This window comes from Diospyros lotus, chromosome 2 (assembly GCF_014633365.1).
Source record: "Diospyros lotus cultivar Yz01 chromosome 2, ASM1463336v1, whole genome shotgun sequence".
Classification (NCBI taxonomy): domain Eukaryota; kingdom Viridiplantae; phylum Streptophyta; class Magnoliopsida; order Ericales; family Ebenaceae; genus Diospyros; species Diospyros lotus.
In genome coordinates, this window is record NC_068339.1 from 27,953,526 (window position 1) to 27,979,225 (window position 25,700).

At 40.1% G+C, this 25,700-nt stretch overlaps 1 protein-coding gene across 5 annotated transcripts in view; it reads left to right on the plus strand.

Annotated features, from left to right (window-relative positions):
* Positions 1 to 25,700, plus strand: part of LOC127794600 (uncharacterized) — a 48,042-nt gene that overhangs the window by 9,268 nt on the left and 13,074 nt on the right. For 4 of the 5 annotated variants that reach the window (XM_052325845.1, XM_052325846.1, XM_052325844.1 and 1 more), the window contains one exon: positions 5,048 to 5,172. In XM_052325845.1, the coding sequence (XP_052181805.1) occupies positions 5,048 to 5,172 (125 nt within the window). Of the gene's footprint in view, positions 1 to 5,047; positions 5,173 to 10,915; positions 23,022 to 25,700 lie in introns of those variants that run through there. The other variant, XR_008021702.1, reaches the window with a different exon arrangement.

Genomic DNA, 25,700 nt, shown 5'->3' on the forward strand with positions numbered 1-25,700 from the left:
AAATCATTATAGCGCACTGTAGTGATAGTAAAAAATTTGACTGTTGGGCCAAGGGTCAACTTTCTAGAAGCCAAGGGTTGACCCTTGTTTGAACAAGGGTCGACTTTCGATAGTGAAAGTCGACTTTTGCTGGCATCCTTTTGGCAGATTTTCTAATGGTCCAAAATATGACTGTTGGGGCATCAAGGGTCAACTTTTGGCATACACTTTTGATCCAGACATTGAAAAAATATTCTTATATAAATTTTTACTTGCTTGAAAAATAATTTTAATGGAAAATACTAATTTTCTTAATACATATATTATGCCAAAATATTTTATAAATTAATCAAAAATAATTAGAGACTAAAATTTATGTATTGTTAAAATACCCTTTTTGTTAATCATCAAAACTTAATTAAATAATTTAAATGTTAAATGAGCAAGTTGGCTCAACAAGCCCATGATAAACTGAACCAAACATAGCAAAGTTATTGGTGTCTCATTATCCTTCCAGATTTATGAGATTTTGTGAGGTTGGTGATCTTTGTCTCCTTGTACAGTGTCACGGCCCTAGGTTTTCCTAGGGTCTAGAATGGGATTTTGTAGGAACTTGAGAAGAAAGAATAGAATGGAGGAAGAGAAATTGAGAAGAAAGGGGAAGGGTTTAGACGAAATAGAGAGAAAGATAAAGAGTGGGGAGAGAAACAAAATGGATTCATTCAATCAATAGCTACCTATTCTCTATTCAACAACTTATTTATAGGCTGTTTGCATCCATGCAGTTATACCAAACTAATCTACTAACAAACTAACAAACTCAAGCACACACCACACAGCCTAAGGTACAACTAAGGGAAAATACAAACAAAAGAACAATTACTAAATGCCCTTGGGATCATGACAATCTCCCCTTATTGTGAGGTTTCTTATCCCCAAGAAACTTATTAAAACTGGGCCTTTGTTTCTTCATCCAATACCCGTTTTCATGATCTAGTTTATTCTTTGCCTTTTCTTGTTCTTCTCTTACTTGCTTTGGCCTCTTTTTCTTTCTTCTCCTTGGTTTTATTTTATGGATGAAAGAGGAAACAACATCTTTTTGATCAGCAGGTACTTCAAACTCTCTTGAAGTACCTCCTTTATTTTCCTTTGCTAAAGTGATCACCAACTCCTCTGTATCTTCAACGGCTAATAAATCTCCAACAATATCATCTCCTACGATTTGCTTGGTAGTGCCTAAAAGATCAACAATTTTTTTTTCCACACATTGCCATTTTTGAACTACCTTTTCCTCCTCTTCTTTGGCTCTATTATGTAGATCCTCAAAAATTAGGTTTGTATTGTCATTAGGTATTGGAGGAGTATCTATTTCTTCAAGAGAAATAGACTTGAAGTCTTCAAAATCCACAATTACTGTGATCATATCCCTTCTCAATTTCATGACATCTTTTACTTCCTCATCTTCCATAGAAATCTCCTCAATCGGATTATCTTTTACTTCCTGAATTTCCTTATCCATTGTGAGAAATTCATCAACCTCTTGCTGCAAACTAGGGGTGGTCGTAGAAATACCTTCATTCTGCTGGTTACTCTTAAGATAACCTTTAGGTCGCAACCCATGCTTTTTGTAAATTGCTTCTAGTGTCCATTCTTGCGGCCTCGCCTTTTGAGCCGCTTGTTCTACTGAGGCAGGACATATTATTTTCACAATACCCCTTAGCACATCGTTAAGACCATTAATGAATTTCGACACAAAGTAAGACTCGTTCAAAATCGGATGGGAATTGAGCATTAACTATTTCAGTTCCTCAAACTTTACCTTATAATCCGTTACGAAGCCTTCTTGTTTTAGGTTATTGAATTCTTCGTTGCACCTCTCATCTCTGACCTAATTTAATTTTACTCCACCAACTGTCTGCCAACTGGAAGCATTAGGTATGCTTCCAATGCTTGCTTGAATTGGTCCTATTGTGGATCTAGAGCTTTCCTTTATCTTTGAAAGCTAACTCCATAGACAAGTAATGTCAAGATCTCCACCTCTCGTCGGATTTGATTTCTTTCTTTGAATAATTGGATCCAAATACTCCTTAGAAAGTAACTCAATTGGAAGGAGAATCCGAAATCATTTGGCCACCATGATCATAATTTCGTCCCATTGTCCATTGAATTTAGCACATGTTTCTTCAAGTCTTGCATCCATGGCTTGCTTCTGAAACTACTTCCACTGTGTAACTCCTAAATCTAATTGAGTTTGTTCGGCCTTCAAATTCGCCTACTATCAGCTTCCAAATTCACTGAAAACCTTCGCTTTAGTTACAATGCAGTAGCTAAGGACTGTTGCCTTCCTAATTTCAACTTCTTGAAAGTTTGATTGGCTCTTGTTGCAACTTCTTGTGAATTGTCGACTCTCAGTTTCGTTGAATCGCCTTTATCACTTGTAGTGACCTAGATCCAATTGCTTTGGAACCACAGTCGAAATTGCTTGGGTTTGCTTCGCCTTCACATGCCTTCAAATCTGAGCTGAGAATTAGCAAAATTCATAGCCGTGAGACTACCTCCTGCTTTGCCTTCAAGATTTGAACCAAGAGTCGCTTTACTTTGATTCGCCTTCAAATCCGAACAAAAAGTGCCAAAATTCACAAGCGAGAATCATCGCGCTTGCTGCTAATCAAGATTGACAACGACCCCAACCCACACCCCAATCCAAATTGATCGTCAGAAGCCTTGCAACCTGATCGTCAAAAACCCTGCAAGTGATCACTATCTGCTCGTGATCACTGCGAATTCAAGATCATCCGAGCTCTATTTGCGATTGCTGCAGTTCAATGAATGCCCCCAGGCCTGCTTCCAATTTGCGCCTTCCTTATTCGCTGGGATCAAAGTTGCGATCGTTGTGATTCAATGATTGCCCCCCAGCTGCTGGGACCTTCTTCTTACCTAATCACTGACCAATGGCCGAAGGACCACTGGCTTTGATGAATTTTCCGAAATCATCGGAATTCGCTGCTCAATTGATTCTGCTGAGAGTCGTTGGAATTTTGCCTGGCCTAGTTTGCTGCCCAGAACACTGGAGTTAACTGCTAAGAGAATTTGCAGGAATCACAGCCAAGAACTGTTGGGAATTAATCTGCTGAGAAGTGCCATAAATCAGCCGAAAGTGAATTCGCCTGAATTCTTAGAGCAAGAATTGCTGGAATCAATTCACAGCCGAGGATTGATTGGCTCTAATACCAAATGTCACGGCCCTAGGTTTTCCTAGGGTCTAGAATGGGATTTTGTAGGAACTTGAGAAGAAAGAATAGAATGGAGGAAGAGAAATTGAGAAGAAAGGGGAAGGGTTTAGACGACACAGAGAGAAAGATAAGGAGTTGAGAGAGAAACATAATGGATTCATTCAATCAATAGCTACCTATTCTCTATTCAACAACTTATTTATAGGCTGTTTGCATCCATGCAGTTATTACCATTCTAATCAACTAACAAACTAACAAACTCAAGCACACACTACACAGCCTAAGGTACAACTAAGGGAAAATACAAACAAAAGAACAATTACTATTAATGCCCTTGGGGTAGTGACATACAGTTAATAAGTCAATTTCCTCATGTTCAACATATTAATCATGAATAGGTTCTCCAATATCTTCTTCATGCTCAGTTTCAGCTTCTAGTTTTCTCCAATCTTCTTGTTCCACTACCTTAGGAGTAGATAAAACCTGCTGTAAAACAAGACTTTCACCTTGGATTGGTAATAAGTCAATTTCTTCCTCCTTGTCTTCATCATAATCATCATAAAGATGTTCTCCAATTTCTTCTTCATTCTCAACTTTTGCTTCTAGTCTTCTCCAATCTGAATAGTCCTCAGCATGCATCTTTCCATAAAAACCAGCACCTTTGATTCCATCATTTGACAAATCAAGTTCATGTACTGACTGCTCTTCCAATCTGTCTCATGCCACAAAATCTGCGGTTCCAGCATCATGAAAGGGGTTTTCATCTTCTCCATCATCAAGTTCTCCCTCAGGACCACCTTCAGGCATGTCAAAAGGGTTGTGGTCACTTTTTGGAATCTCCATACGGGTTCCCACAACCCATTCCTGGTACTGCAGAGCTTGCACAGCTTATGACGTATCTTCAATCATACGCTACATTGCAGCCAATTCTGTTTCTTGGGCTTGATTGCCTCTTAGAGCACACCCAACATGGCTCAAAACTTAAAATCCTAACACATCTATTGGATCGTTTCACTTTGATACCAATTGGATGCGGTTTAGGAGGAAGAATCAGCAAAACAAGAGCAAAAATTGTATGAAAACAGTGTAAGATCAAATCTGGAACAAAGATACAAAATTAGGGTTTAAGAAAACTTCAAAAGTTAATGAGAATACAAATGGCTGACTACAAAGTCTGTTAAAAGACCATTTATACTAGGTTACAGCTGTTATAAATCCTAATCCTCAATCACAAAGGAATCCTAGGTCTTGCTTAAGGAATCTATCTAATCTTAGGAATCTATATATTTTAATAGTCACATGACCCTTATTAAAGCTAATAAATAAAAAAAAATTGAAACCTAATAGCTTAAATACTAAGCCGAATTAAACAAATAAAAATAAAATAAACACTAATAACAAAAAAATTGCTTCTGCATCATTGTTCATAATGTGAGCTTGGAAACCATGGCATCTATTGAAGATAAGATGCATGAGATAATTAAGATGATTTGGTTATGTGAGACCAATACAAGCTTTTGTGAGAAGGGGATAGAATGAAGCAAGTATTTAGTAAAAGCGTTTGAAGACCAATAAAAACTTGGTGGGAGACTATTAGGCATGAAATGAACTATAAGGTATAAGGGCCTTACAAAAGATGAAGCCATAAAGAAATGACCAACAAGCTAGAATTCATATAGCTGACTCAACATATTGGGATGAAAATTTGATATGTTGTAATGTGAGCCTAAAAACTGATGCCAAGATGTGCTGCAGTTCAATAACATGGTCCACAGTTTTGTATGTTGCTTTAATAAAAACTGCCAAATATTGTTCGTATTAGTTTTGATGTGTAGGGACATAGAAGATACAATATTGTTGGCTCTTCAAAGTCCTGAAGTGTATGATGACATTGCTCGTGGGACCCGTTGTAAGTTTGAGACAAACAGACCTCGAGCAGTGCTATTTGAAGGCCCGCCAGGTTTGGATTCCAGTCCAGAACTAGACATTTGAACAATTTTTAAGCATATTTTTCTTTCATTGGTTAGGGGTGGAAATAATTCATTGATTGTGCATGGAAACATTTAGGTCCAACATCGCTGAACCAGATGGTTATGTATTCTCTGCGTTTAATGTCTATAGAGTGGCAAAATATACTGTCTGTAATTTGCATATTTTGATGGATTTTAACAAGAATCCTCTCTTGGTGTTCATATTCTTCTGAGTTATTTTACTTGGCTATGGATGTCATGGCAAGTACGTTTACTTTTATTTGCCTTTTTTCATGATGGTATAGATAGATATTTTTATGCTTATGTTCTTTTTATTTGTTTAAAGTTGAATTGCATTAAATAGAGCTTTTAAGAATAGAAGGGATGTTCCATCCATGCTTTGATGGGAAGCTCTTGGGATAGCACATTTGTTTAATGCAAGTCCAACTAGACACATTGAACATACTCTGCCAAATCTACCTTGAATTTTAGATGATGGGAGTTGTTCACATTTCACAAGATGAGAAAAGTATGTGTTGCAAGTTGTGAGAATTAGGATCAAAAGGTCTTGCCTTCTCAAGCTAATTCATACCTTATTTCGGGTCTAATCTCTATCTCCCTTTATCCATCTCTCTCTCATTCTCTCTGTGAGTTGATGGTATTTGAACTTATGGTAGGACTACCTTTGTTATCTTCTTGTCAAGAACAAATACCAAGCAAGTCATATATCTATTGGATATTGATGCTTCTCAACTCTTTTGCATGTTTACCTTAATCCCTACACGCATATTACTAGGAAATCCTTTTGGGTAGTTTTCTAAACAAGTATCTGGTGTGTCAAAATACTGAAAATACTTAGTAGAGAGCTAGAAGAGAAGTGCTTACTACAAAAAAGGCAGATGCAATGATGAGATGAATTGAGTTAAATTTGGTGTAAGTCAATTTTAAACCCATCAATCTCTATATTGTTATTAGTTTTTTGGGGGCTAAATTCCATGTGGCACTTGTAAGGTTTATAGCAAAAAGGCACAACCATCCTTGTGCTTTTGAGATGAGCACAAACCCCTTTGGAGTTAAAAAGTTAGACAAAATAGCATTTTACATCTATCTCTCCCTCTCTAGCTTGGGCAAAATCACTGTTCAACAAAGGTCCATCTTGTGGAGATGAGCTTTAAGTCATAGTGAAGACCTGGCCCAAGATGAATTCATCCCCCTCCCTCTCTCAATGGATTCAACGTAGATGTGATTTTTTTGTTGTGTTGATCTTGCTATCGGAGAAGACCCAAATGCTAGATGTGTAATCCAACCAAAGTCTTCACGTCTTGACTAACTCCTTTCCTCTAGTGACAATGTGATGCGTCCTTTGCGAACAAGGCTTTCTCTCCAATAGTGACAAAAACCCTAGTGGACGGGTTCAATTTGCAGAGAAACCCACTGATGGGGTTCTTAATTGAACCTTTAAAAATTGATGAAACCCCATGCTCATAATCTAGGTTTGATCTTAAAGTCGAAAAAGGAGGATGAACATGATGGCCACAATAACAGTTATAATTACATTGGCAATGTTAACTATGATGATGATAATAATAGCAATGAAGTTAGGTTTTAGAAAGAACCAAATGTCATGAAAGAAACAATAGAAGAGATCATCAAGGAGTAGCCAAATCCAGAGGAGTTGAAGACGAAGGCTAGTGATGGAACTCAGATGGAGGCCAATGATGGAACCCAGGGATATGGGTTCCATCATTAGGAACCTTGATTGTTGGGTTTTGTTGGACTTCTCTCTCTGGATTTCATTGTAGTGGCCAACCACCACTCCCCAATATTTTGTTCCCTTTTTCTCTAATTAAAGGAGGAGGGGGGGAGGGAGGGAGAGAGAGAGAGAGAGATGATTAGGGTATTTTTGGCATTTTGGAAAAATTAATTGCAGTTAAGTAATGACAAGGGCCAAAGTGTTTTGAGTTTTTAAAAGTCAGGGGAGATCAATGTTATTTCCAAAAACATATGGATGATTAGTGCCTTTTTACCAAACCCTGCACTGTTGCGTGGAATTTACCTCCTTTTTTATTTTTTGGATGCCATTTTGTCATGGGAGAGGGAGGGTATAGTGATGTGAAAGGTGTTTCTGTTGTGTGCCGTAAATAGGTTCAAAAGATGGCCACATTCTCTATACATCATGATTCGGGAGCCCCTATGAGATTGAGAAACTGTTTGGAGGCTCAAAGCCACCCAAGAATCAGCAGTTTGAAATAGAGAGAAGACTAATCTTGAGTCTGAATACACATTCTTCACTATCGCTTAAGGTCCTGAGGTTTTGTTTATTGCCGATGCAGATTGTTGCTCATTACCTTGCCACAATGAAATCATCCTTTGAAATATTCCACACCACCTGCAAGCATTGCAAACTAATCACTTATGGCATCTAGTATTACTTGTCACAAAGAGTGGAAGATGCTCTTAATTGCAGAAAATTGAGGAGAAAAGCAGCAGCAGGAGAAGCAGGAGAAGAATCATTGATTTTATTTGACATCCCTCGAAAGCCTATTTACATCCTAAGCCTATGTAAAATCGTTACTAAAAGATAGTTACGTAGCTATAATTATCTGGACAAAAAAAAATAAATATAAAATATAAAATTCAAAAAGAACCTAAATTCTAATATCAAACTCTAAAAATAAAATTTAATAATCTTAATTTCTCATCATTCTCCCTTATCCAAAGAAAGAAAAAAACTCATCCTTGTGTTTTGTGTAGACTCTTCTTGTAGCTGGTGGTTGATCAATACCAAAGATGGCGCTGACGGTTCCCAATGGTTTTTCTTTGTTCTGGTGGATTGATGATGGTTGATGGTTCCAGTTGCAGTGCTTTGTCATCATCTTGATTGGTTTTTTGAGGAAAGCTTTTGATGATGGCTCGTGTTGATTGCATTGTGAATTTTGTGATGACTTCATTGTTGATTGTTTATTGTTCTTGATATCACAAGATATCTTGATTGAATTGAATATATGCTATTGCTGTGTTGGCAATGAAGTTTGTGATGACATATGGACTTCTGATGCTCTGTTCTGATGGATTCTGCAGATGAATGAAGGGTTGTTGCTAAAAGTAATGGCTGTTATAATGGTGGAACTGATGGAAACTCAAAATTGAGGTTTGCTTGATACCAACTTGATGCAGAACAGCAGAAAGATTTCAAAAAAAATGAAGAGAGGAGAATTTGGGGGAATGAGAGAAAAGAAGGGAAAAAGTTTAGAAGAAGAAAAGATTTGAGAGAGAGAAAGAGGAAACAAAGATTAGGGAGAGAAAATCATCAATTGTATTCAATATCAAATAAAAGTATAATCTCCAAGAACATCATAAGCCTATTTATAGATTGAAATCCTAACTAAAAGATAATTACCAACTATAATTATTTTAACAAAATAAATACAAGAGAAAATCTAAAATTCCAAAATTCAAAGAAACCTAAATACTAATATCAAACATTAGAATTTTACAATCCTAATTCCTTTTCAGTTACTGTTGAGGAAGTAATCTCGGTAAGAAGAAGATTGTAATACCTGAGAAATTCTAAAGGACTCAAGAGTAATTTATCTTGGGGCAATAAAGGATTTTTCAGATAAATTGAGGGTATAAGGGTAATTTCTTACTGTATGAATAACCAAATCGACTGCCTGGAGTGCTCTAGAGCCGATATGCCAAAGGAAAATGATATGGCCGTGATGAGTATTTCGAGGCATGATTTATGGCATCGAAAGAAATGGAATTCGGAACGATTTTCGGTACAGCTAAAATGCAACTGCCATTTAGGTTGCAAAATCGAATTGTTATAGGCGACTTTCGGGAAATCAACGGAAGCTTTAGGGGGCTTCGGTTTTTTCATAAGTAATAATCCTTCAGTGGTTTTAGGAAGAAACGAATGGATTTGTGGCCAAAACGAGAATTCGGGCCTAAGTGTAATTTTTGATAGTTGCCCAAAGGGGGTTTAAAATGACATTTTTTTGAAAGTTTCAAGGGAGAAATGAAAGGCTAAAGACCTGAGGGACTTATAGGCAATTATCAAAAGTTGAGGGGCTTGGTGAAAGAGGGCCAAAATGAGAAAATCAAAATCAGTGGGGCAAAAGTGCAAAAACTCAAAAATGGTAGCAATGGGAAACCGACCAGCATCTTGCTGGTCAGCCACGACTGATTTTGGCCACAGGGTTGCACGAGGGATGGTCGGGGGAGGCTTTTTGATAAAGGCATGGGTCGACAACGACCACTGGGTTGGCCAGAAAAGCAGGAAAACTGACCGAAAGTTCGGTCGAATTGTCGAGCGCTTGCAAGTGATGATTGTGGTCAGATAAGGCTCGTTTGAGGTCGATCCAAGGGAGGTAGATGCTCTAAGGGCCTTGGGTTGGCCGAGCAAGGTCATTTGGACGCTCAATTTTGCCTATAAATAGGTGTTCATGGTGGCCAAAAATGGGAGGAGTTGGAGCTCCAAATTGGGGCCGTTTTTGAACAAATTGAGGGTCAAAATTAAGGGGCTTTTGTTGCCCATGAGTGGTAGATCATTTCTGTGCATTTTGATGCATTTTTGTCAAGGTTTGAAGGGTGTTCAAAGGTCGCCGGAGATGGGAGGCGGTTGGTCAATCCGAGGCTTTGGCCGGTCTGTTGAGGGCTCTCCGGTGCTTCGTTCAAGCTTCAAGATGGGCCAAAAGGATTGATTGGTCGAGGATAAGAAGCTGGTGGAGTCGGAAAAAATTTTCGGCTAACCGTCGCTGAAGAAGATGACCAGCGCGTGGGTCACACGCGCTGGTCAACACACACAATCAAATTTGGATTTGGCCTTCTTGATGTCTCGGTTTTTGCATCGACTAGCCTCGTTTAGCGTGAAAACGTAGCATCCAGGTAAGTTCAGTAATTTTCCTTTGAAGTTAATAGGATGTTATGAATTGTTGTGGAAAGAGATTTGAGAAAATAGTTAAAGAGATTTATTCGGGTTTTTAGAAAGGAAAATGGAAGAAAATGAAGGAAAATATTAAGAAATTGGAATATTGAGATATTTAGTGATTTAATATGATTTTTATGATTAATGTGCTTGAGGAATAGTTATTGGTGCAACTTTTGAGGGTCGGGCACGCAAATCGAGATCAGGCACGCAATCGAGGCGATGCACGTTTTTTAAGGTATTTCGAACTTCGTGCCAAGGTGAATTGTTTTATCCTAAGAACTTATATTTATGATATGATTGCTTATATATGCATGATATTTATGAATGCTATGATCATTTTATCATATTGCATGGAAGGTTGTGATTTGCATGGAACGATATTATTGGCATATTGATATTTGTGCATGGGAATTGGATGTTGCCCCGATAGTGTAGTCGTAATTCTCTAAGGGCAATTAATGGAACAACGTTAGGCTTATCCTGCAGAGGTTCGGGATTTTGCCTAGGGTTCTATGCCGGGCTTGTGGGCAGGGAAGTTACACTAGGACAAATGTTTGTTCATGTTATTGTATCATGCATTCATGTTTCTAAACCCTCACTAGAAGATTCATCTTCTAATTGAGTTATGCCCCTGGAACATTCAATGTTCCAGTTAGGATTTGCAGCTATGGCAAGTGGATGATTGATGACGTGGCCGATGGGGTCGACGAGTTGTTCGGGTATATGCTCATTCGTGAGGATTCAGGACATGTTCTTAGAAGATTGTACTATATTGATGATCATGTATAATCGTTACGGTTTGATGTATTTCTGAGGCATCATTAGTTTGTATCTGAGGTGTTCAGTTGTTATCTCTTGATGATAAGTCTCCATGTATTTAAGTATTTGATGATACGATGGTACAGATTCCTATGTTATGATTAAAGCAAATTTGATTATGTATCATATCAAGTTTCGATTTTAAGCTTCTGCATTTATGATGATTACCTATCTTAGCTTATTGATTCTTATTTAGTATGCTGAGAAGGTAAAACGGGATTGTCGAGAAATGGTTTATATTGAAAAAAAAATATTCTTGAAATTCCTAAGTTATTTAACGCTCGGAAAAGCGGGACGTTATAAAGATAAAACCAAAATAAGAGGAAGAAGATCAAATAAAGCTACAGCCAGTTGTTCCTAAGAATTAGGTGAAGATAAAGCTATAGCTATTCCTAAGAATTAGGTGAAGAAGATCAAATAAAGCTACAGCCAGCTGTTCCTAAGAATTAGGTAAAGATAAAGCTATAGCTATTCCTAAGAATTAGGGGAAAACTTGGGAGTAAATTTCTCTCCTTATCTGTTGTTGTTTTTGTATTTTAAACTCTTAAAATTTAGATAGTAGATAAGTAGAATTGTTGTATTTAAAGCATCCTTGTAACTGAGAATGGTGTAGCAGTTAGTATTTGTTGAAATCCTGAATGATTTGAAGAGGATTTGGAGGAGATTGCGGTAAGAGATTGAGACCATAATGAGATCCAATATTTAGGCTGTTTAGGCTGATTATTTGGGTTTAATTTTATGTTTTCATATTTGTTGATTCTCTATATACATGTTAAATAGGGACCGAGTATGCAAAGAATATTTGAACTAATTGAATAAGGTTTTGATTCAATTTCCATATTCTCATCGTCTTTATGGTATCAGAGCTCAGGTCACTCTGAAAATCCTAGCAAGCCATGGTCGCCAGCCATGAGTCTACCCAGTCGGTAACTTAGGAGGGAGAATCAGAGATAATCCCTTCCATGGGTTCGACCGACGGGTTTGAAAATTCCTTAATTTATCTTACCGTAGAAAAGCTGAATGGTAAGAACTACCGAGAATGGGCCTAATCTATCAAGTCGGTCATCGACGACAAAGGCAAACTGGGCTTCCTTATCGGTGAGATCAAACAGCCACCTTCCAAGGAAGTAGCGGCCTTCCAGAAATGGCGTTATGAGAATTCCCTCATAACCTCCTACTTGATCAACTCCATGCGATCAGCAATCGGCAAAATGTACATGTTCCTGCCGACGGCGAAAGACATGTGGGAAGCTGTTAGCGAAACCTACTCCGACGCCGAGAATGCCTCTCAAATCTTCAAGATAAAGACTCGGCTGTGGCAGATGAAGCAGGGAGAAAGAAAGGTGACGGAATACTACACGGAGATGTTGGGTTTATGGCAGGAACTAGACCTCAACTGTGAAGAATCTTGGGAGTGCATGAGTGATAGTGTGTGATTCAAGAAGAGAATGGAGAATGAGAGAGTGTACAAGTTTCTGGCTGGGCTCAACAGAGAGCTCGATGATGTGAGGAGCCGAGTCTTTGGTCGCCGGCCATTACCTTCCATTCGAGAGGTGTTCTCCGAAATTCGACGTGAAGAAAGTAGAAGGAAGGTGATGTTGAAGGAGAAAATCGCGCCTGGGCCTGAAGCTTCAGCCCTTGTAACCCGTGGGCCTCCCACAGGATCTAGGTTGAGAAAAAATAAAAGGCCATTTTGTGACCATTGAAAAAAATCAGGCCATTCTAAAGATATCTGCTGGGTTTTACATGGAAAGCCTGCTGACTGGAAGCCCAGACGGCCCAACAAATCCCATGGGTACGAGGCTTTGACTGAACAGCAGAAAGAAACAACCCATCACACTCAGTCGGCCTCTATTGGGGGTTTTAATCCCGAGCAACTTGAGAAGTTATATGCTCTTTTTTTGACCTTTCAAGCCTCGGGTCAGTCTTCTACTTTGCCATCGGGTTCCTTAGCCCACAAAGGTACTTTTTTGACTGCTCTTAGTACTACTTCGTGCCGTACTCCCTGGATTATTGATTCTGGTGCATCCGACCATATGACTAATACCCATCATTTATTTTCTACATATTTACCTTGTGCTGGTAACTTGAAAGTAAAAATTACAGATGGTACTATATCCCCAGTCGCTGGCAAAGGGAGTATCTGTATCTCTGAATTTATTACTTTGGAGTCTGTTCTTCATGTTCCTAATCTATCTTGCAATCTGTTGTCTGTTAGTAAGCTAACCAGCCAATCTCATTGCTTAGCTACATTTTTGTCTTCCCATTGTGTCTTTTAGGACCTATCATTAGGGAAGATGATTGACAGTGCTAAAGAATGCGAGGGACTCAACTACTTTGATGACGCTCACATGAGTAAACAGTGTCATCCTCCTATTTGTAATTCTGCATCTAGTCCTAGGGATAGTGACCTTTTGTTATGGCACAAATGAATGGGCCATCCAAGTTTTCAATATTGAAAACATTTGTTTTCTTCACTTTGTTCGAATAAAACTCTCTTGGGTTTACAATGTGAAGTCTGTGAACTTGCAAAACATCCTCGCACTACTTTTCCCTCATCTCCTTATAAACCATCACTGCCTTTTACTCTAATTCACAGTGACCTTTGGGGGCCTTCACGAGTTCCCAATAGAACCCACACAAAATGGTTTATTACCTTTATTGATGACCATTCTCGTCTCTGTTGGGTGTATTTACTACACGATAAATTTGAGGTTAGTTCTGTTTTCATGAACTTCTATACTATGATTTACATCCAATTTCACACAAAAATCCAAATTCTTCGTACTGATAATGGCACTGAGTACTTCAATCATTCTTTGGGCCCCTATCTTCAAGACAAAGGTATTATTCACCAGAGTTCTTGCGTTCATACCCCCCAACAAAATGGTGTTGCTGAACGGAAAAACCGGCATATTCTTGAGGTAGCTCGTGCCTTACTGTTCACCTCTCACATGAAAAATAATTTTTGGGGTGATGCTATTCTGACCTCTGCATTCCTTATCAATCGAATGCTTAGTCGAGTTCTCTCATTTACAACCCTTCTCCAAAAGTTCCAGGAGATCTTCCCTGATTCTCGGCTCAGTTCATCTCTCCCGCTTTGTGTTTTTGGGTCCACCATGTTTGTCCACATTCACGCCTCCCAACGTACTAAGTTGGATCCTAGGGCTCTCAAATGTGTCTTCTTTGGTTACTCCCCTACTTAGAAAGGTTACAAATGCTATGATCCTCTCTCACAGAAATTATATGTTAGTCTTGGATGTCACATTTTTTTGAGCATACTCCTTACTACTTGCTTCAGGGGGAGTCTGTCATGTGTCTCGGGTAAGAGGGGTGCTTATGTAATAAAGATATACTATGAGTAGAAGATAGTATATTAGGAGTTTGCATTAAAAGGTTGTAATTAGTTTGTTGCCGCTTTGGGAGTAGTACATTCCCAGCAACGGCATTCTGTTACGCACATGGGCGCTGGTGGCTGGCTTTATAAGTAGCTGTCCAACTCATGAATAGGCATAAATGAATATTCTTAGAAGTTTCTATTCTCTCTCTTCCTTTCTCTCTTCTCCCTACTGATTCTCTCTTCCCTAAACCATTCGTATCATTCTATTGGAAATTCATAGTCAGCTCCTCGGAAGCTGACATTTGGTATCAGAGCGGTCTTCTTGGGCGCAAGCAGAGGCAGAGAGGAATATCCATATGGCCGAAGGGACGAGGATGAAGCAGATGGAGTCTCAATTACAGCAAGTGGCTACAACAGTGGCGGAGGTGCAGACGAGAATGGGAACTCTCGAATCTTCAATTGGAGCAGGGGTAGATGCTCGGATTGATCAGGCCATGGAGAGGTGGCGGGGTGAGAATCGAGAACAGAATGCTCGGTTCCATGAGCAAGTAATGGAACAGATGCAGCAGATTATGCGAATGTTCTCAACTCAACAACCGGTGAGACTTTCCGCTGATTTTCCGCAAAGGGAGCGGTCGAAACCCATTCTTCAAGGGGTAGGAATGGAGCGCCGACCAGTGGGAATGTCGGAGATGGAATTCGAGCCGGAAGGGACTGGCGATAACATAAGGGAGAGAAGAGCGAGAGCTCAGGGAGATCGTTATCAACCAAACTTTCCGGTGCCCAAACTGGAGATTCCGCTCTTCGATGGAGAAAATCCTAGATGGTGGGTAAGGAGGTGCGAACGGATGTTCGCCTTGTATCAGGTGCAGGAACAGCAGAAGGTCACCCTGGCCTCTGCCTACCTGAACGACATGGCTAATGCATGGTACCAGGGGTGGCTGGCGGAGAAAGAAGGCAGCCCATGGAACGAGTTCGCGGATGACTTGTGTGAAAGATTTGGAGATCGGAGTATGCGGGATATAGTTGAAGAGTTTAACAAGCTCAAGCAACTTGGAATGGTACAGAATTACCAGCTCAAGTTTGAGGAGCTGAGGTCCTTAATGATGATACACAATCCCCATCTATCAGAAGAGTATTTTGTATCGAGTTTTATTAGTGGCTTGGGAGATGAAGTAAGACCCATGGTGAAAATGATGCAGCCAACAACAGTGAGGTTGGCCGCCGAGAGTGCAAAGTTGCAGGAAATGATGATTGAAGCACTGTTAAAAAAGCAGCGCAATCAAGTGAAGGGAGTGATCACTGGGGGTTGGCAGACTGGTAGCAGGACTCAAGGACGAGATGCGGTGCACAGTGGTAAGGGGGTCCTGGCATTACCTCCTGCAGCCCCTAATCCGACGACTGGAGGAGGGTTAATGGAGCAGAGACGCCAAGCTAACCTATGTTATAGGTGCGGGGATAAATACTTTCCGGGACACAGATGCAAACGACAAATCTTGTTGCTGGAAGGGGAGGACGAGGAAGGACTCGTGGAGGAAACTTCAGGAATGGAAGAAGGTGATCAAGGAGAAATCTCCCTACACGCCCTAAAAGGGGTGGCACATAGCAAGATCATCAAGGTGGAAGGGCGAGCTCACCAATGTTCGCTAATGGTACTCATTGATAGCGGGAGCACCCACAGCTTCCTGGATGAAGGCATGGCGAAGAAGTTGGGATGTGAAGTCTCAGATGCCCACCCTCTCTCGGTAACAGTCGTAAACGGAAACAAGGTACTGAGTCAATCCTCGTGTTTGGGATTCTGCTGGGAGATGAATGGGGAAGCATTTGTGGCAGATTTGAGGCTGTTGAAATTGGGGGGTTGTGATGTGGTACTTGGGGTTGATTGGATGAGGGGTGTGAGTCCCATCAGCTTCGATTTCAACAAGATGGAGGTGACCTTTGAGAAGGATGGAAAAAAAAGAATGCTCAAGGGTAGCCAAGAAGCAGGTATGTGCAAAATGATAACGGGAAAGAGACTTCAACGGTTGCTCAAAAGCAAGTTCTCCCAAGTAGTGCAGCTGTTTTCTATCCAGGCTTTGGAAGTGTTCGAGAAAGAACCAGAACAGGGAGGAGAATTGGCAATTATAGTGAGTAGCCACCCACATGACCAGTTAAAGGTACGCGAAACTAACGCTCTTAACATGCTATTATTTGAGTTCGAAGACCTCTTTTCCGAACCTAGCTCATTGCCTCCAAAAAGGCCTTGTGACCATACCATCCACCTCAAACCCAATTCAGAACCAGTGAACGTTAGGTCCTATCGTTATCCTCCCAAACAGAAAACTGAGATAGAGAAACTCATCCAAGACATGTTACAAAAGTCGATTATCCAACACAGCCATAGCCCTTTCGCATCTCCCGTACTCCTTGTCAAAAAGAAAGATGGTTCATGGAGATTTTGTGTGGACTATAGGCAACTCAATGCCATAACCATCAAAGACAAGTTTCCCATACCCATTGTAGAAGACTTGCTTGATGAATTGAAGCACGCTTCAGTTTTCACTAAGTTGGATCTTAGGGCAGGGTACCACCAAATTCGAATGGAGCCTCGGGATATCCCTAAAACCGCTTTTAAAACTCATCAAGGGCACTACGAATTCAAGGTAATGCCCTTTGGACTCACTAACGCCCCAGCCACTTTTCAAGCATTAATGAACCAAATATTTGAGCCCTACTTGCGTGTATTCATTCTAGTCTTTTTCGATGACATTCTGATCTATAGTTCCACTTTCATTGAACACCTAGCCCACTTGAGAACTACCCTCGAGGTCCTTCGACTCAATAAACTGTATGTTAAGAAGTCTAAGTGCTCCTTTGTACAAAGTCATGTGGAGTATCTGGGCCATATAATATCTCATGCAGGAGTCAGCACCGATCCTAGCAAGGTAGCAGCCATGGTGGAGTGGCCGAGGCCTCAAAATGTCAAAGGCTTACGGGGATTTCTGGGCTTAACTGGCTATTATCGCCGGTTTGTCAAGGATTATGGAGTTGTCAGTAGGCCACTAACGGAATTGTTGAAAAAGGATGGCTTCCAATGGAATGACCGGGCTGAGGAGGCTTTTGTTAAACTAAAGGGAGCTATGAGCGAAGTACCAACATTGGGCTTGTCGGATTTTGACAAGCCATTTGTATTGGAGACAGACGCCAGCGCTGTTGGAATTGGAGCTGTCCTGGTACAAGGAGATAGACCCTTGGCCTTTCTTAGTAAGGCATTGGCTCCTCGGCATCTCGGGTTGAGCATTTACGAGAAGGAGCTGTTAGCAGTGCTGATAGCGGTAGAAAAGTGGAGGCATTACTTAGAAGGCAGTAAATTTGTGATCAAAACCAACCATGAAAGTCTGAAATTCTTACTTCAACAGAAATTACATACACAATTGCAACGAAAGGGGATGACTAAGTTGATGGGATTGGATTATGTTATCCAATATCGGAAGGGAAAAGAAAACTTAACTGCAGATGCCTTGTCAAGGTGTCATGAGGAAGGGCATTCTGCTGCTCTTACGGTGATGGTTCTAGACTGGCACAGGGAAGTGGCCTCGAGTTATGAAAATGATGAGAGTATGCGAGAGCTGCTACAACAACTGGTGGTGGATCCTAGTGCTAAACCAGGTTACACCTTGACTAATGGACTTATCAGAAACAGAGAGAGGCTGGTAATAGGAGATGATGAGAATTTGAGGAAAAAAATTGTGGAGACGCTGCACAGTTCTCCAATAGGGGGCCACTCCGGAATAGTTGCTACCTATCACAAAGTTAAGCAACACTTTCATTGGCCCGGGTTAAAAAAATATGTGATGGACTGGGTGTTGAGTTGTGATGTTTGTAAACGGTGTAAATCAGAATCGGTGGCCCACCCTGGGTTATTGCAGCCACTAAGTATTCCAGGAGGGCCTTGGGAAAGTATCTCAATGGACTTCATTGAGGGTCTACCCAAATCGGATGGGCGAGACTGCATAATGGTGATAGTGGACAGATTCACCAAGTATGCCCATTTCATCGGATTGGCACATCCCTACACAGCTCAAGAGGTAGCAAAAGTGTTCCTAGACCAAGTGGTGAAGTTACATGGAACCCCTAAGACTATAGTGTCGGACAAGGACAGAATTTTTATGAGCCTCTTGTGGAAGGAATTGACTGGAATATTGGGAATTCAACTCAGCATGTCGACGGCCTATCATCCCGAATCCGATGGTCAGACCGAGCGAGTAAACCAATGTTTGGAGACCTACTTAAGATGTGCTTGCTTCTTACAGCCGAGGACTTGGCATAAGTGGCTCGCATTGGCACAATGGTGGTATAATTCTAACTACCACAACTCCATAAAGAGGTCCCCGTTTGAAGCCCTATATGGTTATAAACCGACCTTACTGCCAGACCTGGGAAGTTCTTCGACAGTGGCAGCCTTGGATACTTACCTTCAACAGAGACAACAAGCCTTCCAGTCAATCAAAACGGAATTGGCCAGCGCTAGGAATCGTATGAAACAATTTGCTGATAGAAGGAGAAGTGAACGGGAATTTCAAGTGGGAGAGTGGGTGTATCTTAAGCTTCAGCCAGGCCATCTGAAAGCTCTACTTGGGAAGCCTAGTTCAAAGCTCAATCCGAGGTATTATGGCCCTTTCCTGGTGTTAGCTCGAGTTGGGAATGTGGCTTATCGTTTATAGCTGCCGGAAAATTCCAATATACATCCGGTTTTTTATGTGTCCTTGCTAAAAAAGGCAATTGGGCAGCAAGCAGTCAATCCAGAGCTACCTCGCCTTCCAAATTCAAATGACAGCCCAAAGGAACCTATAGCGATACTTGACAGGAGAGTGATATACAACCAAGGAGCTCCCATCATCTAGGTGCTAGTGCAGTGGTCTAATCTACATTCCGACAACAACACTTAGGAATACCTTCCAGATATTCTCAAACAATTTCCCAAGGCAGCGGGACTTCTCACCATTTCTTGAGGACAAGAAGAATTTAAAGGGAGGGGAGATTGTCATGTGTCTCGGGTAAGAAGGGTGCTTATGTAATAAAGATATACTATGAGTAGAAGATAGTATATTAGGAGTTTGCATTAAAAGGTTGTAATTAGTTTGTTGCCACTTTGGGAGTAGTACATTCCCAGCAACGACATTCTGTTACGCACATGGGCGCTAGTGGCAGGCTTTATAAGCAGCTGTCCAACTCATGAATAGGCATGAATGAATATTCTTAGAAGTTTCTATTCTCTCTCTTCCTTTCTCTCTTCTCCCTACTGATTCTCTCTTCCCTAAACCATTCGTATCATTCCATCGGAAATTCATAGTCAGCTCCTCGGAAGTTGACAGAGTCCTTGAGTGAAGCTCGACCCTCAGACACTGACTTCGATGTTGCGATCTTTGAGTCTACCCCTTACAATACACCCTCTCTTTCTTTATCCAACGCAGAAGGAATCTTGAACTCAAGGGGAGGTGTGGGAAAGCAAACAGATAGGGAGACACTTGTCTACTTAAGGAGACCTAAATCAAAGCCTGATGAGACTCTCGCATTCAAAGCACCAAAAGAGTTTGAACCGGTGATAGCTCCGACTACTCATGAGCTAAAACCCAATCCTCACCAGGTAAAAAATCTTGATGACTTACCCATTGCTCTTAGAAAACAATCTTGTTCATGTACTCTCCATCCTATCTCAAAATTTGTATCTTACAATGCTTTTTCTACCAAGTGTCGTACTTTTACGTCTAACCTTGACAGAATCCAGATTCCTAAGAATATTCAAGAAGCCTTGGAGATTCCAGAATGGAGAGAAGCAATGATGGAAGAAATAAGGGCATTAGAAAAAAATGGAACTTGGGAGGTGATGACATTGCCAAGGGGGAAGAAACCAGTGGGCTATAAGTGGGTGTTCACGATGAAGTACAAGGTGGATGGCATAGTAGAACGGTACAAAGCCCGCCTAGTTGTAAAGGGGTTCACTCAAACATACAGTATTGACTATACCGAGACATTTGCACCAGTAGCAAAGTTGAATACTATGCGGGTTCTCTTGTCCTTGGCAGCAAACCTGGACTAGTCACTCCATTAGTTTGACATCAAGAATGCTTTTCTGAATGGTGAACTAGAGGAAGAAGTATTCATGACGCTACCACCAGGATTTTACAAGGAGGGAAAAGAAACTTGTACGTTGAAGAAATCTCTATATGGGCTCAAGTAATCACCAAGAGCGTGGTTTGATAGATTTGCGAAGGTAATTAAGAATCAAGGATATCAACAGGGACAGTCAGATCATACTATGTTCTTCAAACAATCCAATGATGGAGGAGGACCATTCTGATCGTGTATGTTGATGACATCATACTCACTGGAGATAACATAGAAGAGGTGGAAATATTGAAGAAGGTCTTAGCCACAGAGTTTGAGGTAAAAAACCTAGGTCAAATGCGATATTTTCTGGGAATGGAAGTCGCCAAATCAAAGAAGGGAATTAGTGTCTCCCAGAGAAAGTATGTTCTTGACCTTTTGATTGAGATTGGTATGCTTGGTTGCAAGCTAAGCAATACCCCGATTGAGGCAGGGAAAAGAATGGAAGACATTGGAAAGCCTGTGGATAGAGAAAGATATCAGATGCTAGTAGGTATATTGATCTACCTATCTCACACTAGACCTAACATTACTTTCGTTGTAAGTGTGGTCAGTCAGCATATGCATTCACCAAAGGAGAGTCACCTAGAAGCGGTATATAAGATTCTTAGATATTTGAAAGGCTCTCTAGGGCGAGGTCTATTCTTTAAGAAATGAGACAGTAAGAAGATAAAGATCTATACAGATGCAGATTGGGCAGGCTCAGCAGAAGATCAAAGGTCTACTACCGGCTACTGTACCTATGTTTGGGGAAATCTGGTAACATGAAGGAGTAAGAAGCAGAGTGTGGTAGCCAGAAGTAGTGCCGAAGCTGAATTCAGAGCTGTTGCACAAGGGATGTGTGAAGGGCTATGGTTACAAAAGGTTTTGGAGGAACTACATATCACAGTAGAGTTCCCCATCAAACTCTACTACGACAACAAAGTTGCTATCAATATTTCCCATAATCCTGTTCAGCACGACAGGACTAAACATATAGAAGCTGACAGACATTTTATAAAGGAGAAAATTGAGAAAGGGACAATCTGCTTGACTTATATCCCTACAAGAGAACAATTGGCAGATATATTCATTAAGGGGTTACAGAAGTCTAGCTTTGAAGAGTTTATCTGCAAGTAGGACATGATCAACATATATGATCCAACTTGAGGGGGAGTGTTGAAATCCTAAACGATTTGAAGAGGATTTGGAGGAGATTGCGGTAAGAGATTGAGACCATAATGAGATCCAATATTTAGGCTGATTATTTGGGTTTAATTTTATGTTGCCATATTTGTTGATTCTCTATGTACATGTTAAATAGGGACCGAGTATGCAAAGAATATTTGAACTAATTGAATAAGGTTTTGATTCAATTTCTATATTCTCATCGTCTTCAGTATTTTCTCAACCCTATTACTTAGAGGGTATTAAATCCTAAATTCTCTAAGTTGTTCATGGTATTAGAGCCTGGTTTTCGGTAATCTGTATGCCTGGTTTTTTCACACCAATCTGCTCTAAGATGGCTAGTTCTTCACCAACTAGTGAGTCCTCAAGTATTTGCCCTACTACCTCTCGATCTATACCACCAGTTTCTGCCCCTATTTCGTTAGATCACCACACCCTTCAAATCACTCAACATGAACTCAATGGGACCAATTTTTGGGAATGGTCTCAATCGGTTATATTGGTTATGAAAGGCAAAGGAAAAGTGGGATATCTAAAGGGGGAGTTTCAAAACCATATCCTGAAGCGACCAATTTTGAAGCATGGGATGCTGAAAACTCCATAGTGATGACTTGGCTCATCAATTCCATGGAGCCAAAGATAGGGAGAACCTATTTGTTCTATAAAACAACAAAAGAAGTATGGGATGCAGTCCAAAGTCTTTACTCAAACATGGAGAATACAACACAATGTTTTGAAGTTCGATCAGCCCTAAGAACCACTTGTCAAGGTGACAATTCGGTGATTGATTACTATAATATACTATCTGAATTATGGTAGGAGATGGATCTGTTTTATGATATCAGTTGGGAGTGTACAAAGGATGGGGTGAAGTATTCTAAAATGATAGAGAAGGTGAGGGTATTTGACTTCCTACATGGGCTGAATTCTGACTTAGATGAAGTCAGAGGAAGGCTGTTAGGAACAAAACCCTTTCCATCTATCAAGGAGGCTTTTGCTGAAGTTAGGAGGGAAGAAAGCTGAAAGAAGGTCATGCTCCATGCATCACCTGAAATTAATAACCAGACTGGCTCAACCCTTGCTGTTTCTAAACCAAAAACAACACCAACTTGCGGAGAATTTCAGAAAGAAAAGCAATGGTGTGATCATTGTGGAGGCTTTTGCTGAAGTTAGGAGGGAAGAAAGCTGAAAGAAGGTCACGCTCCATGCATCACCTGAAATTAATAACCAGACTGGCTCAACCCTTGCTGTTTCTAAACCAAAAACAACACCAACTCGTGGAGAATTTCAGAAAGAAAAGCAATGGTGTGATCATTGTCACAAGCCCTACCATACCAGAGAAACATGCTCGAAAATACATGGGGAACCAGCCAATTGGAAAGGGAAAGGTCAGAAGAAGCAGCAAACAGCCTATGCAGTAGATGCTGAAGAAGGTAAAGTTGCAAATTTTTCACTTACTCCAGATCAATTAGAGTTTTTGCAACAGATTTTGAACCAAACAAAGGTTATAAAACCATCAGATTCTGTAGAAGTACCTAATCCACCAGCTTCTCATGTGAAACAAGGTAATTTTCGTAATTGCTACATCTCTAAAATGCTAAACATGAATGATTGGATAGTGGATACTGGGCTTCTGACCATATGATGGGATCCTTATATGGAATGGCTGATTACAAACATTGTGAGAAAAATATAAAGGTAACTATGGTAGATGGTACAATATCCTATGCTGAAGGTGGAGGTTTGATATATTTAGAAGATTTGTGGTTAAAATCTGTCCTATATGTGCCTACATTGAGATGTAATCTTTTGTCCATCATCAAAATTACTAAAGATATGAATTGCAAAGTAACTTTCTCTCCAACTCATTGTGTATTTCAAGACTTAGTTTCGGGAATGATGATTGGCAATGCTGAGGGGAAAGATGGCCTATACTATGTGAAAGGAACTACTGGTGATTCTAGGCTCCCTAAGTTACATAATTCTTTTTTTTCTTCTATTGTTTCAGATTCTAACATCTATTTATGGCACAAACGATTAGGCCATCCAAACTTTAGATATCTAAAGATCTTGTATCCTCGTTTATTTGGCAATAAAATGAGTGAGTCTTTCAATTGTGAACAATGCATTCTTGCTAAGCAAACAAAATCTGTTCACCTTTTTCATTCTTATCAACCAACCAAACCATTCTACCTAATAGATTGTGATGTATGGGGCCAACAAAAGTTCCAAATCTAACACACGCTTGCTGGTTTGTCACATTTATAGATGATCATACTAGAGTGTGTTGGGTATTTTTGCTGAAAGAAAAGTCTGAAGTTTACAAAGTATTCAAAAAATTTCATCAAATGATCCTTTAACATTTTTCAAACCTCAATCTATATCCTTTGATCGGATAATGGAAGAGAATATTTTTCAACTGAATTTGAGATCTATTTGAGTGAAAATGGCATTGTTCATCAGAGTACATGACCTTATAATCCTCAGCAAAATGGAGTGGTTGAAAGGAAGAATAGGCATTTGCTTGAAACAGCTAGAACCCTAATGTTTACCAGCTTGATTCCTACTTCTTTTTGGGGAGAAATCATCCTTACGGTTGCCTATCTCATCAATAGACTCCCCACGAGGATTCTCAACTACAAAACTCCCTTGAATACTCTCATTACTTCCTATCCTCTTCTTACCCGTGTAATAAATTCCCTGTTCTCAAAAGTCTTTGGATGTATAGCCTTTGTTCAGCACTACCACTCTAAATTAAATTCCAAGTCTTTAAAGTGTGTATTTGTTGGCTATTCTCTCACACAACAAGGCTACAAGTGTTATTGCTCTAACACTAAGAAATTTTTTGTCTCTTGTGATGTCTCCTTTATTGAGAATCAATACTGCTATACCAAACTTCTGTAGGGGGAGATTCCTAGTGCAGAGCAAGGTAGGGATTGCTAGGATGTTAGTGTTTTTCCTGAAACAGTGACTTCTTCTACTCTTATTCCTAATTATGTAACTAATCAAGGGGGAGAACAGGAAATGCAGCAGCAAATTCAAGGGGGAGAACAGAAAATGCAGTAGCAAATTCAACACATTCAAGAAGAATTTCCTAAGTCACAACCACCAATCCAAGTGTATTCTAGAAGGAGGACTCTTGAACCAAAGCAAAACCAATCATTAACCCCAGAAGTAGGTCCAGTACTCGGAGAGGACGAAAGGACTGAAGCAACCGTGCCTATTGAGGAGGATAACAGGACTGAAAATGCAGAACCTGAATTATATGATTTGGATATTCCAATTGCTTGGAGAAAGGGGGTGAGATCATGCACTAAATATCCTATTTCTAACCATTTGGTATATTCATGATTGTCTCCAAATTTCAGGGTATTCACTACAAGAGTTGATGAAGTGCAAATACCTAAGAATATCAATGAGGCCTTACAAATACCAAACTAGAGAAGGGCTGTAATGGAAGAAATGGATGCACTGAAAAAGAATGGTACATGGGAAGTGGTGAATCTACCTCAAAACAAGAAAGTGGTAGGAAACAAATGGGTATTCATAGTAAAACACAAAGCTGATGGCAGTATTGAGAGGTATAAGGCCAGGTTAGTGGCCCAAGGCTTTACTCAAACACAAGGTATAGATTATGAAGAGACTTTTGCACCTGTTGCAAAACTCAATTCCATACGTATGTTATTATCCCGTGCATCCAACTTAGATTGGGAATTACATCAGCTTGATATAAAGAATGCATTTCTTAATGGGGATCTAGAAGAGGAGATATATATGAGAATCCCTCCTGGATTTGAAGAAAAAGGAAAGTTTGTAGACTATAGAAATCTTTGTATGGGCTAAAACAATCTCCTAAGGCTTGGTTTAAAAGGTTTAGCACCACCTTACATTAGCTAGGGTATCAACAAAGGCAATCTGATCACACTTTGTTCACCAAACATGCTGCTAATGGTTTGAAAACTATCTTAATTGTCTATGTAGACGATTTTATTGTTACATGTGACAATCAATAGGAAATTAAGGCACTAAAGGGACAGTTGCAGTAGGCATTTGAAATAAAAGACTTTGGACAATTGAGGTATTTTTTAGGGATGGAAGTAGCAAGAAGCAAA